At 30.6% G+C, this 14,418-nt stretch overlaps 4 protein-coding genes across 4 annotated transcripts; 3 read left to right on the plus strand and 1 right to left on the minus strand.

Moving 5' to 3' along the window:
* Positions 1–67: 67 nt before the first annotated feature.
* On the plus strand, positions 68–1,779 carry Phum_PHUM601550 (pist/gopc/cal/fig, putative; the record flags this gene model as incomplete). The annotated part of the gene is made up of 3 exons (XM_002432758.1): positions 68–155; positions 604–731; positions 1,696–1,779. The coding sequence occupies 3 exons, from the start codon at positions 68–70 to the stop codon at positions 1,777–1,779; spliced, it is 300 nt and encodes a 99-aa protein (XP_002432803.1).
* Positions 1,780–1,901: 122 nt separating this feature from the next.
* Positions 1,902–4,821, minus strand: Phum_PHUM601560 (uncharacterized protein; the record flags this gene model as incomplete). Its single annotated transcript, XM_002432759.1, has 8 exons — positions 1,902–1,930; positions 2,033–2,229; positions 2,337–2,544; positions 2,631–2,790; positions 2,909–3,127; positions 3,216–3,353; positions 3,429–3,617; positions 4,768–4,821. The coding sequence occupies 8 exons, from the start codon at positions 4,819–4,821 to the stop codon at positions 1,902–1,904; spliced, it is 1,194 nt and encodes a 397-aa protein (XP_002432804.1).
* Positions 4,822–5,277: 456 nt separating this feature from the next.
* On the plus strand, positions 5,278–7,614 carry Phum_PHUM601570 (golgi-associated PDZ and coiled-coil motif-containing protein, putative; the record flags this gene model as incomplete). Its single annotated transcript, XM_002432760.1, has 6 exons — positions 5,278–5,295; positions 5,548–5,734; positions 5,832–6,221; positions 6,951–7,030; positions 7,106–7,362; positions 7,497–7,614. The coding sequence occupies 6 exons, from the start codon at positions 5,278–5,280 to the stop codon at positions 7,612–7,614; spliced, it is 1,050 nt and encodes a 349-aa protein (XP_002432805.1).
* A 128-nt stretch (positions 7,615–7,742) lies between these two features.
* Phum_PHUM601580 (uncharacterized protein) lies at positions 7,743–9,766 on the plus strand (the record flags this gene model as incomplete). The annotated part of the gene is made up of 2 exons (XM_002432761.1): positions 7,743–7,748; positions 8,075–9,766. The coding sequence occupies 2 exons, from the start codon at positions 7,743–7,745 to the stop codon at positions 9,764–9,766; spliced, it is 1,698 nt and encodes a 565-aa protein (XP_002432806.1).
* Between the last annotated feature and the right edge of the window lie 4,652 nt (positions 9,767–14,418).

Below are 14,418 nucleotides of genomic sequence, written 5' to 3' on the forward strand. Positions count from 1 at the left end.
CATTACTTAAGGGCAAAGACGATAAGAATAATAATTTGAACCGTAGTTTTCTACTAAGCTGTCCAAAATGGCGGCTACAATTGTCAGTTTTCGATGGTTAGAAATATTAGAAAAAGAATTTGATAAAAATTTTGTCGATTTAGATTTATTAATCGGTAAGAATTTAATTAAAATGTTTAAACTATTTTATTTTCTTTTAATTTCTTACATGTTTTTTTTTTTTTTTAAACCGTTGTCTCTTGTATGTAAAACTAAAAAAATTTTTTTGACGCTTACTGAAGAGAAGCCCACAGACTGCATTAAAAAGAAAACTATAATTATTTTCTATTATTTTATTATATTAAATTGTAATGATTTCGAAATTTCATTTTATAAATAGTAATTATTATTAAATTTATATTTTTTATTATTACTTTTAATAAAATTTTTTTTCTCTCTCTCTCTCTCTCTCTCTCTTATACTGTCATGTCACTCACTCTTATTGTTTTAATTTATTGGTCATGGGAAATTTTATAATATCCTTCAGATGGTTATAAATTAATTTCTTTTGAAATTTGATTTCAATCTTATTTTATAATTTTTTTTTTTTTTTTTTTTTTACAGAAGATTTAGATGCTGAAGAACCTGATTTTGTACATTCTGCCAGGCAAAAATTAGCAGGATTAAGCTCATGTTTTGCTCAGCTAACGCATAAAGCCCAAACGATATTTCAAAATTCTGCAAAAATTGAGGTAAATGTCACATAAATAAATTTTTTAAATAATTCTATACTTTATATTTATTATTTTAAAACCAAATTACAAGTTAAATAATTACTTTACTTAACACTTTTCTTTTCTTTTCTTTTCTTTTTTTATAAAATTTCACATTATACAATTAATCGATAACAAATTTTTAATGTCATCATCATCATTATTTATTGCATTTCTTTTCAATAAAAAATCAATAGTAATTTATTTATAAAGTAAAAATATTTCATCTTATTTTAAAATACTATTTAAAAAAAAAAAAAATTTATGCTTTTTTTCTCGTTTAAATTAACATTTAATCGAAAACAATTTTTATCTATATAAAACAAACTATATTTCAAAATGAAGTTTTTCCCTGTTATAACATAAATCGTTCAATTCAAATCGAATTGAAATTAAATTTAAAATTGAATGATAATTTAAATTTATCGGGGATTGTTACATAATTATATACTTTTTTTTAATCGCATGCAAAGTATTTAATAATTTTTTTTTTCAACTAATCAATAGATAAATAATAATACATTCTAAATAATTTATCAATGTAATACTAAAAGTACTAAAAAAAAAAATCAATCATAATAATTTTTTTTTTTTTTTAATCGAATTCAAAAGCAAAAGTTTAAAAAATTTTTATTTCAGCAATTATTATTATTATTATTATTATCAGCCTTTTTTGTATATCAATCGAGTCCTTTTTCGTTTGAAAATTCATCCTGATGAAAAAAAATTGAATGACTGTTAAATTCAGGACCACCATCATCATCATCATCATCACCACCACCATCACCATGACCATTGTTGTTATTGTTATTATTATTATTATTATTATTATTATTTTTATTGTATTTGTCATCTTCGTTGAATTTAGTATTGCCAATATTTTTCGGTGCGTTTCTATATAAATCATCTTCCGTCATGTTGAATATGTTTAAAATTTTTTTAGAAAAATCAATTGGATTGTTTTTATCCTCGGGTTCAAAGGTTTCGGGATACGAGCGATAGTAATGGTTGTTCAATTTATCAATGATAATATTAATATTTTCATTTAGATTTTGCATTAGGGTCAATATTGTCGCCGTCGTATTTAAAACCTCTTGATTATGCAAGCTCGTCGGTGTTAATTCATGATTGGTGTAGGTTAGAGTTAAATTAAGTTCGAAAAATTGTTCTTGAAGTTGCTGAAACAAACAACAAACAGGTGCATTAATTTGTTTCCGTTTGTTTCCTTACCTTATAAAGTTTGTTTGTTTGTTTGTTTGCTTTTATTACCTTTAAGCTACCTATGATGACGTCAATTTTATGTACTGTCGGATTGTTGACAGCAATGTCGTAGTACAAAGCTTTGAAATCGTTGCTTATTTGTTCGCTTAATTTAATAACAGCGTTACCCGTGTGACCCAGAGTTCGTATAACGTGCGAATGATGACTTTTGAGCTTTTCCAGGATGGTATCATAATTTTTATCCGTTACATACGTGCTGAAACGAGAAAAGAAAAGTTATTGTCGCCATATCTGTTTATTAAGAAAAAATATTCATTGAACAATCAAAGGGGGGAGGGGGGTCACGAGAGGTTTTCAACCTACCGATTATCAATCGAATCTAAAATTTTTTCTAATATTTGTCCGATTCTATTTTCTATTTGCGGTTCATTGAGTTGAAGCCTGTGACAACTTTCCTGATAGAGTTCTTGTTTTTCGTGAAGTCTTTCAATTGTCGTATCCAATCTTTGATAATTACCCTCGTTTTTCCTCGTCATGGTATCGATTTTTTCCAACAGGTAATCGTAGGTATCTGAAAATTTCGAAACCTTAGGTAATCGGGTATCGCGATCGCGAATTTAAGGTACAAGAAAATATGAGATAAGAAGGTGTACGTACCATCCGGCATGGATTGACACGAATGTTTCCTGTGGGATTTGAGAATTTGTACAGAGTCTTGAAGTTCTTTTCTCGTGACGTTAAATAAATTTATAGAATTTTTCAACATGTCTTCGTTCATTTTTCCTCTTCTTATCATTTCGTTATACATGTCCGATATCTGTTTGTAAAAAAAAAAAAAAAATTAAAATTTTTTTATTTTTCCCAGGAAAATTGTTTGACTGGAACAAACAAACAAACGAACAAACCTTCAATGCAAAACTATTAAATTGATTGACCATGTTTTTTTCGACTTTTTTCAACGTTTCGTCGCTTATGTTTTTAAACGTGTTGTCGTTTTGCTGATTGGAAAATGTCGCATTGAAATTCGTCATGAAATTTTTAATTTCTTCGTAACTGTTTGATATCTCCATTAAATCTCCCTCGACTTCGTTGTAACTTTTTTCCAATGGTTCTATCTGTAGGCTTATTCCCTTGAGTGACGTGTCGAGATTCGTCTGAAATGAAAACACGGGGTCGTTTAGGGGATTCCCCTATCCGTTACATTGTAAACATTTTCTCACGTCATGTAAATGCTCTATATACCAATTGTTTGACGATGTTGTTTTCGATTCTCGATTCCATGTAACTCATTCTATGATTAAGCCTTTCGTAAATGGTATCTATTTTTCGACTGAGTTGTTCTTTCGATAATTCTTCTTTTAAAGTTTTCGACGTGAGTCCCTAAAAAAAAAAAATGGGAATTTTTTGAGTATGTGTCGGATATATTTGAGAGATTTATCCCTGTATATGGTATACCTCGGTCAATTTGTCTATTTTCAATTCCAAAAGCGTTTCGATTCTCGATAATTTCGATTCTAAAGCTTCCAATTTTCGATTTTGACTTTCCACCGTTAATTCCCATCGCGGAGCGGCAAATCTTAACGAATATATGTGTTCCAATGCTCTCAACCTTTCGGCAATGGATAACAAAGCCGGTTCGATGTTCTTGTTTAAAAAAAAAAAAAATTAAAAAATTAATTAAAGTTCCGTGAAATAAATTAAGCGAGAAAATAATGGCGGGGGGATGGGGGGGAAGGAAGGGGGTTTCGTTTGTTCGTTCTTTAAAAATCCTTAGTTAATTGTATTAATTGCATAATAATAATAATAATAATAATAAATTTTTTTTGTTGTTTTTGTTTTGGTTTGGTTTGGTTTGTTGGATGATTCTTAAAATAGATTCATCTCTCTCTCTCTCTTTCTCTCACTGTAAAATGTTTAAAAATGAAAAGAGAGGAAACCATTTTATACATAATAACATGGTTTTTACGGTTTTAGTTTTGTGTCGTTGGCCTTTTATAATTTTTTTTTTTTTTTTTTTTTTTTTTATTAGTTTAAAAGTTATAGTTCTTCCTTATGTCTTTTTTTTTTTTTTAAATTGGCACAAAAAATAATAATAATAATAATAATAATAATAATAATAAAATTATAAAAAGTGTTTGAAATCAAAGCGAAGAAAAAGTTTTTTCCATCTCTCTCTCTCTCTCTTTCTCTTTCTCTTTCTCTCATTTTAAAGAAATGCACTTTTACACACTTTTTTATTTTATTTTTAACTTTATTCTAATTTTTTTTTTTTTTATTTTATTCCAACGGGGAAAAAAGGAAAGAAAAAAAAGGAAGGAAAAAAAAAAGTTTTAATTTTACGTATTAAATAAAAATTTTTTTTTATGACCTTTGACACGTAATTTTTTTTTTTTACTTCGTACGTAATTATTTTTTAATTTTTTCTCTTACGTAAAAATCAATCGAAATGTTATTATTATTATTATTATTATTATTAATATTAATAAATAATTTATGTTAATAAGATTTGGGGTATTTGTTTTATTTTTTATAAACGGGATTTAATATTATTATTATTATTTTTTTTTTTTTTCCATTGTTTATTTGCGTGTTCTTATGTGTGTATGTGTAGAATAGATGGACGATTTGTTTTTTTTTTTTTTTTTTGTTAAAGGCAATTAAAATTTTAAAAAAAAAAATAATAATAATAATAATTGAAATAAAGAAAAAAAGGGGGAAAAAAAAAAGAAAAACTTACCGGCGTTGTGGTTAACGTTCTAAAAGATTCTAGTTCCGGTTCTGATGAAATAAGTACCGCGACACTCACTAATTCAATTATAAGAAACAATATAATGTTATTTAAAATCATGTTTCATCCCATTTTGTTTTTATTCTTTTTTAATAATAAGTGGTTTCGATTTGCGTTTTATCTCGCTTCACATCTGACCATCTGTATACATGCTATCGGTGGACCAATTTAACTTGGGGCATCATGTGTGGTCTCACTATATATATTTCTCTCTCTCTCTCTCTCACTCTCACTCACTAACTGACTGATTCTGAATCTGACTGATTCTGACTCTCTCATTCTCTATCTCTCTCTCTCTCTCTCTCTCTCTGTGTGTCTGAAGGTTATTGATTTCTTCTTTATTCACTTGCTATGATTTTTTTCTTATAATATGCGTGTTTGTGTTATTTGTAATGTAATGTAATGATGATGATGATGATGATGATGATGATGATGATGATGATGGAGATGGAGATGGTGGTGGTGGTGGTGGTTGCGTAAAGTGGGAGGGAGGGAGGGAGGGATTTATTTTAAATTATGACTTTTGAATTTTTCGTAATGATTTTGGATTTTTTTTTTTTCTTTCTCTCCATGCCCCCTTTACATAAAAAAAAAAAAAAAAAAAAAAAAACAGCCGAAAGCTATTGAACTGAGAGAACTGTTATTAATGCTAATAATAATAATAATAATAATAACGAGTTATTATAACGTTCACCATTTTTTTTTTTTTTTTTTTTTTGTAGAATCGTGAAGAACGTTTTTATAAAATTACATATTGGTTTGTTTGTTTGTTTGTTTGTTAAACAGGCAGAATTGGTAGATTTAAGAACGGAACTCGTCAACAGCAAAACCCGACAGGAAATTTTGGAAGAAGAAAGTCGGAATTTAGTATTACAATTACATTCCTTACAATTGGATCGATTGCCGCCCAATCAGAATCCGGAACAGTACAAGGAAAAAATCGAAACGGCTTTGAAATTGTCGCCGACGAAAAGTAAGTGAAGAATGATGATGATGAGTGTGTGTGTGTGTGTGCGTGCGTGAGTGCGTTCCACGGTTCAAAACATCGTCTGCGATTTCTTTCTCTCCAGGTTCGTATTCGGATGACGTCACGTTTAAAAACAACAGCGAATTGAAAAAATTGAAAAATGAATTGCTCCAGTATCAGAGCGAAAACATAATACTAAGGAATTCCATACTGGCACTTCACAGCGAAGTCTACGGCGCGAGATTGGCGGCCAAATATTTGGATAAGGAATTGGCGGGTAGGATACAACAGTTGCAATTGTTGGGACGGGAAATGAGAACGGACGTGAGGGATAAACTCTGGAGGCAGTTGGAATCGGAAATACTTTTGCACCGTCACAAAACGGTCATACGAGCGTGCAGAAATCGAACGAATCACGAATTCATTTCCGCGGATTCGAGAATATTAAATTTGAATCGTACGAACAACGATGGGATTTTTTTAAAAAACGGCGGTATTTTTCGCCGAGGTGGTGGTAGCGCCGCCGCCGCCACCGCCACCGCCACCGCCGCGACTCTGTTCAACTTGGAAGAAAATACAAATCGGCGGAAAAAATACGACGCCGTTAAAAAAAGTGAATACTCGGATAGTGGTAGGAGATTATCAGTCGTCGATGCCTCACTACAAAAGAATGAGAATGATTGTGATAACGACGCCACGGGAAACGACAACAATGTCAACAATTTCAATAAAAACAATCAAAATGAAAATAGTATTATCGAAAATAGTAACAACAACAACAACAACAACAACAACAACAACAATAGTAATAATAATAATAGTAATAATAATAATAGTAATAATAATAATAATAACAATAATCGTAGCGACGATTCGAATTACATTGTTCAAATGAAAAACGAGCAAAATAAGTGTGTGACGACAAAAACGGATGAGAATGACGAAAATATTTTAAACGTCGGAGGGAACATTTGTTCGCCGGATGACGAATCCGCGGTGGAAAACTGCTATGACGTAGACGAGAAAAGCGACGTGAAAATTTTTTCCAACGGTGAGAAAACGAGCGAAACGACGGAAAAAGAAAAAACGAATAGTAATAATAATAATAATAATAATAATAATAGTAGTAGTAGTAGTAGGGATGAAATAAAGACTGACGAGTCGGGTTTATGCGAGAAAAAAAATTACAAAACGAGTAAAAGTTTCACATCGGATAACGAAGATTTTTCATGCATGGTAGGTGAGAAAAGGACGGTCACTGTGAAAAGGCAACAGGGACAAGGTTTAGGGATTTCCATAACGGTAAGTTGTCCGTGAGGAAAACCGCACCGATTGTCTTAGATGTCTTTTATCCCATTTTATTTTTTTTTTTTGCAGGGAGGTAGAGAACACGGAGTACCCATATTGATATCCGAATTGGAAATCGGCGGTCCGGCACACGAGTGTAAAAATTTATACGTCGGAGATGCTATATTGAAAGTGAACGATATCTCGTTGGAAAACGCGAGTCATTTCGAAGCCGTTAAAATCCTGACGAATTTAGAAGAGACGAGAGATGTTAAATTACTCGTGCAATTCATCGCCGTGGACACGGACGATGAAAATTCACTCAGCGAAGATTTATACGGTTACAGGTATTAGAAAAAACAAACAAACAAACAAATCTCTGTCGAATAATAAAAGAAAAGTAAAAGAAAAGAAAACAAACAGACGTAGAAAGCGGGGAAATTTTAATTTTTTTTTTTTTTAAATGTTGTATGCACTGCAGGTATCGATTTTTCGATACGGAAGTTATGGATAGTTCAGACGCATTAGGATTGCATCCTTTACATTCTAATTCGGCACACACTCCGACGGCTCCCAGAACACCTGATTTAAACAGGTGAGAATAATAATAATAATATTATTTATCGTTGGTTATGTTTATGTTTATGTTTTGGCGGGGAAAACAAGTCGCGGAAAATTTTTACCCTTTGTCGTCAGGGATTTTCCGCTCCTCACGATTCCTTGTTTGATGGCGGTTAGATTGTTTTGTTAAAAATGTGGGAAATTTTTATTTATAGTTATTAATATATATATTTGTTGTTGTTGTTGTTAAGGAAAAGGAAAATTTTCCATTGTATGTTGTTAATTAATAATAATAATAATAAATTTTTACTTTTTTTTCTTGTTTTACCCATTTTGTTTACCCCCCCCCCCCTTTTTTTTTGTTTTATTTTTTTGGGCCTTTTTATGTTTGTTTATGTTTTTGTTGTTACATTCCATTTTCCTCATCGTTCCTACCTTTTTGTTATATTATTTTGTCCTGAGTCCTGCAGGAACGAAAAGAATATAAATTTCTGTCAGTCGTCATCATCATCACAAATTCAAAATGGGAAATCGAGGAGATCATCATCATCTGTTGTTAACGAGAGTCGTCAAAACAAAGGAAATGAAATTTACAAAGATGGAGAAAATGAAAAAATAGAAAATTTGATCGATATTGATGTGGGGGGCAGTCCGAAGAGGGAGGGAGAAAAATTAGAAATAGATTTATTCGGATTTCGTTTTCAGACGGACATACCCGAAGTTGTTAACAAAAGCGGAAATGAAAATCTACTCAAGGATTTCATGGTCGAGAAAACGGAAAAGAGAGTCAAAAGTGGTGGTGGAGGAGAAGGAGGAGATGGGGGCGGCGGCGGCGCGGATTTGATTCAAATCGAAATCCCGGATTCGAAACCGATGAAAAAATTCGAATACGTCGATGAGAAAATATTTTCAGGTTTGGACGATCACAGTATTTTAGATAACATAATAAAAAGTTTTTCCGAAGATGATTTCAGTTATTATTTGGAGGGGGAAAAGGAGAAAAACATAACGAGCGATTCGGGTTTGGAAGTTTGTTTGAGCGGATCCGACGTCGACGTTTGTTTGAAAATAAATAACAAAAGGGATTTTCCGAACGATTGTTGGTCGGAAAACAACGTCGTGGAAAAAGTCGAATTGAAAACCCTGCAGCAAATATTCGACAGGAGTTTTTCCTCGAATTTATCATCGCCGAGAGGATCGACGTCTTTCGACGATGACATTCTATCGACGGAACATTCGGATGAAAAGAGTCATCATTCCACGGTCGCGACGACGACGACGACGACGACGAGTTTTAAAAATAAAACGAAAGATTCCAGGCATAACGGTTTCGGACAAAAGAAAATGCAAAAATCAATTTCGAAAAATTCCGGAATGGCGGCGGGGGCGGGGGCGTCGGCGTCGGCGGCGGATGAGATTTCGAAAAAGTCGTCGCAAACCGTCAAAACGTCTGCTGATTTCATCCCAGCGAAAACGGATTCGGTTAATTTTTGTAAAAAAATAAAAAGGAGTTCGTCGGAAACGATGAAACGATGTAAACAGGGGAGAAAATCAAAGGAATCAAACGTCAAAAAGGAAATTGTTAAAATGGAAAAAAAGAAAATGGCGGGAAACAAAGAATTTGATCATCACGATGACGTCATCGTCGTTGGAAAAATAAACGATGGTCTCAATAATAAGAAAAGAGATATAAATTATAAAATGACGGATCGTTTCGATGAAAATCTCATAGAGTACAACGTTAAAAATTTTGACGTCAACGTAAATAACGAAAATGGTTGTCACGTGGGAGACAGTCTTCTGGTTCATCAAACGACGACTGATGGTAACGGCAAAAAAATAGACATACTCGACGAATTGGTAGCGGACGAGTTGGAGGAAACGAGAAAATTGTCGAGGAAATACGGTTTGAAAATACCCGGAAAAGGAGTGAAAGCGGATACGAGCAACAGCAACAACAGCAACGGTATTCTTCCTCCTCCTACTCCTCCTACTACTTCCGTCGTCGACGCCATAAGTCCGGAACGTTGTATAAAAGTATTAGAAAATCACATAAAACATTTTAAACCCGTTTTAGATGGGGGACCGATAAATAATAAGAATTATTGCGATAGGGAATCGAGATTGAAAAGTTTTCGTTACACCAGGTACGAAAGTTTCGGGGATCCCGATTTCGGTACTCCAGTTTAATGATTGATTTATTGATTGATTGATTGGTGTGGTGATGGTGGTGGTGGTGGTCGTGGTGGTCGTGGTCGAACGTGGCAATGCTTAACAATATGTTACGAAGATTTTATTTCTTTTGTTGTTCTTCTTCACCATTATTATTATTATTATTATGACACGTGATTGATAATAATAATAATGATATTCGCATTGCAAGTTCTTCTTCTTCTTCTTCTTCTTCTTCCTCCACGTGTGAAAAAAAAAAATACTCATTTGAAATTTTTTTTTGCTTTCTTTACAGTCGGTCGTATAAAAATTTTTTCTCTTGGGGGGAGGGAGGGGAGGGGAGGGAGTGAGTGGGGGAGGGTTGCAGTTTGTGGGAAATATTTAAATAAATAAACGTCCGTCCGGAGGGTATGAATAATTTTTTTTTTTTTGGTAGCTTTTTGTAGCTAGATTTCTGTAAAAAAGTGTAGTGATTAGTTCTTCTTCTTCTTCCTCTTCATCTTCGGTCTTCTTCGGTCTTTTTCGGTTATTTTCGGTTTCAAAATTCTATTTCATCATTGTCGGAATAGTAAAAGGAGGAGAATGATTACGTGTTAATTAAATTCTTTTCTTTGTTTTCTTTAAGTTTTGGCACCGTGTACGTAACCCCCCCCCCTCTCCCCCCGCCCCCCATTTATTTATTTTCACTCGTGAATGCGCTTGTTCTATTATCATTATCATTAGATTCTTATAATAATAAATTGATGGAGATGAAATTTACGTTTCTTTGTTTTGTTCGGACGATTGAATGATTGACAATTGAAAAAGAATTCGTTATCATTATTTCGTTAATTAATTAATTCATTCATTCATTCACTCATTCATTCATTCATTCATTCATTTTTCTTTTTAGCGATGAATTAAACAATGGAATGGAATGAGGGGGAAAAAAAAAATAAATGATATATAAAACAATAGGTCGTTATAATTAAAAAAAAAAAATTTTGAAATTTAGTTTGTTGTTATTATTATTATTATTATTATTATTATTTTAACGATGCCGTTTAACTTATTAAGCTCTCATTTAAAAAGCTCATTTATTTGTTTAATAATAATAATAATAATAATGGAACGTGAATGTAAATTTATATATATATATGTGTAACGTATTTCGTCCGTTAAAAAAAAAAAATAACTTTAATTATATATACATAAATACATATATATTTTTTATTTATTTATTCGTATTTTTAATAAATATACATATGTTACAATGCTTGCGTGCAATAAAAAAAAAAAAAAGAAAATGGAAGGAAAATGGGGAAAAAAAACCGGAAATGGATAATATAAAGTTTATATGAGAAGGTCTTCCTTGGAATTTTTGTTTGAATGCGGCTTCCGCACATTTCAGCACGATTTAAATATAAAAATCCCCCCCCCCCAAAAAAAAAAGAGTAAAATTAAGAGATGGTCAATAATAAGGTTGCAATAAAAAATAATAATAATAATAATAATATATATTAAGTGTTTAATTGAATAATTCATTTTTTTTTTCGGTTAATTTTCATGTGGCTTCTTCGCACAAACTTTAATATTTTAAAGCACTGATATCTAATAATAATTATTAATTAATTATCTATTTATTTATTTATTTATTAATAAACAGTTTAATTTTTAAAATCTCGTTTCGTTATTTAATTTTTTTCCTTAACGTAATAATGATGATAATAGTAATGTAATGAAGGTGTGTGTATGTGTTATAACGGTCGTTTTATAAAAATATTTGGTAAAAGTCGATAATTTATTGAGATCGAGTGATTTGAAGGTATTTATTTGGTGTAATTATTCGAAACAAATTTGTTTAAATGGAGATTTGAACTAAATGTTTATATTCGTGGATTTAAATCGACATTAATAATTTTTACGGATTATTTCGCGGTTGAATTCGTATTTGTTTTAATATATATACGTGTTTGTGACGTTGCCTCGACCTTCCTTGTCTGTGGGAGTTCGACGTTGCAATGATCGTTTAGTGAGCTCGTCGTGCTAACACAATTAATTACGTCATCGTACCCGATTATAAATCGAGTACAATTTTTGAAGCTCCGTTACTTTACACGGAAGCGTTACCGTAATGAAATTCATGAATTGATATCGAGGGTGAAAGGATGACGTCATTGACATAGGTTTACATACTCTATGGTTCGAAAACAAAATCAATGATTTCTGAGTGTAAACGTTTTGCGAATTTTACCGTTGGCGCCCCGTTGACGACTCAACCTTCATTTTTCCGTTATTATTTGACATTCGGGAACGTTTCAAAAAATTATATTTTTAAATAAATTAATTTATCGTTTTTTTTATCGTATCAAAGGTGAAATTATCAATAAAATAATGTAAAAATATGTGGTTATTTATTGAAATTATAATAATTTAAATTGATTTTTATCGTTATTTATTGTCACATTTCGTTCTATTTATTCGAACGTGTTTGAAATTTATTAACGAATCATTATTTTAAATTTCAATGATGACTCATAACGAAGGTAAAAAAAAATTTTACATAAATACGAAAATAGTTTTTTTTATTAAAAAAAAAAAAAAAAATTCGGTTATACGAATGCGCAAACTCAATTGAAAAAAAAAAAAAAAAAAATGAAATGAAATCACAATATTTGGCCACGGTGTAAAATTTTTTTGTAAAATTAATGTCACGGACCAACATCCGTAAATTCTTTGTTGATGATTAAATTTTATTCATATTTATATATAATATTTAGTTTTTGTTCAAAAGGTGAGATGTTAAATACATAAATTGGACTTAAATCAAACAAAAATCATTTTTAATGCACATAATTAATTTTTTTACAACACTTTATTTAATGGCGGTATGACGTTATGCAATTGGACGCGAATCAAATGCAACAAACAAATAAATAAAATTATGTATTTATTGCAAAAAATTATATTAATTATTACACCTGCTATTTATATATATATTTTTTTCTACGTGAGAAATATAACGTCTCTCTCTCTCTCTCTCGTAACTTTATGCTTTTTTGCGTTAATACGTCATCATTTTTAACGGTTTTTTTTCTCGCGCGAATGTCTGACATGTTCATACATGAAAAAATTTTTGCTTATGTAATCATTTAATGAAATATGAACGCGCACACTTGTTGCAAATTATCATTCTCAACAATTAAAATGTTTTTTATGATTATTTTTGCTTATTTTGTATAAAATAAGTCATTCAAACTGATGTGTAAGTAGTGAAATAATTACAGTTTTTATTGTATGTGTGAACAAGAATAACTTGTTTAAGTAAAAATACTTTCCTCGATTGTTTTATTAATTTTTTTTTAATTGTTTTAGGAAAATGTCATCCATCTTGTCACAAAACATAATCAGGATAGTATCAAACAGTCATGTGATGGTGTTACATTCAACATGTCCTGATTGTTTCTTCTACAAGTGTTTTATGGTTCATTACATGACAACATCAAACAATATTTATATACCTTTTAACTCCATAATATTGAACATTGAAAACATAAATAAGTAAGTAATTAATCATTTACATTTAATTTTATGTGTTTTGTTTGTTTTATGTGTTTTGAATGTTTACAACAACAACAACAACACATTTTCAAATGGAAGATTTCATTTGTACAAAAACTTGAATTTTATCAAATCATCTTTGTAAATGTGATGGGTGTCACCATTTTGATAAAAATTAAAATAAGTATATGAACATGCTACCTGAACAGGCTACCTGAACAAAATATTTGATTGAAAAATGGGTGAGGTTATGTTATGGCCATAAGTTAATAAGGTTAACAACCTAGACAGATATGATTTATGTTATATAAATTAATAACATTTTATTCGACAATGTTAAATATCCATATATAGGGTATGATGATGAGGTGGGGGAGGGGAAGAGAGGGGGGGAGGGAAAGTCAAAATAATGTAAAAGTTGTTCACATTTAGTTCTATATAGAGAACAGGATAAAAACATTTGTGTTATTATATTTTCGGTTAAAAGAAAACAATTTTAATTACATTTGTTATTTGTACTTAAAAAAAATTCTTTTGATCTTTTGTTTTTTTTTTAAGATAAATAGAATTCACGTGATGAAGAAGTTTTTTTTTTTTTTTGATTAGCAAACTGCCAACGGATATTTTTTTTTCAAAATTCATTGTGTAAACAAAAATAAATAAATGAATGAAATTCATATATATATATATATACGAGTTGGGGAAAAAAATTTTTAAACAACCGTAAAAATATTTGGCAAATAAACAAGAATCGTTAAAACGATGTGAATATAATACACAACAACAACAACAACAACCGTTAAAATCTTTAAAAAATTTGAAAACACAGGTAAAAGAATTTACACGCACAACACATTTTTTTAGCTTTTTTTTTTATTTTTGTTGAGACAAACAAAACAAATTTTGTGTTATTTCGACAAGATTAAATGATATTAAACAAAAAATATAAACAATTTTCTGTTGATAAAATAAATAAAAGTGAAAATAATTAAAACGAATAAAACGTTTGTTTGTTTTCATGTCGTCGTGATCGTCGGTGTATTTTGTCGCCATTTTAGGAAATAATCTCGCGGGAAAGTTCGCGTTTATCGATTTTCTGCGACAACGCGACAGTTTTTTTTCTCTCCACA

The sequence above is a fragment of the Pediculus humanus genome, genomic scaffold (genome assembly GCF_000006295.1).
Source record: "Pediculus humanus corporis 1103172108318 genomic scaffold, whole genome shotgun sequence".
In the NCBI taxonomy this organism is placed as follows: Eukaryota; Metazoa; Arthropoda; class Insecta; order Psocodea; family Pediculidae; genus Pediculus; species Pediculus humanus.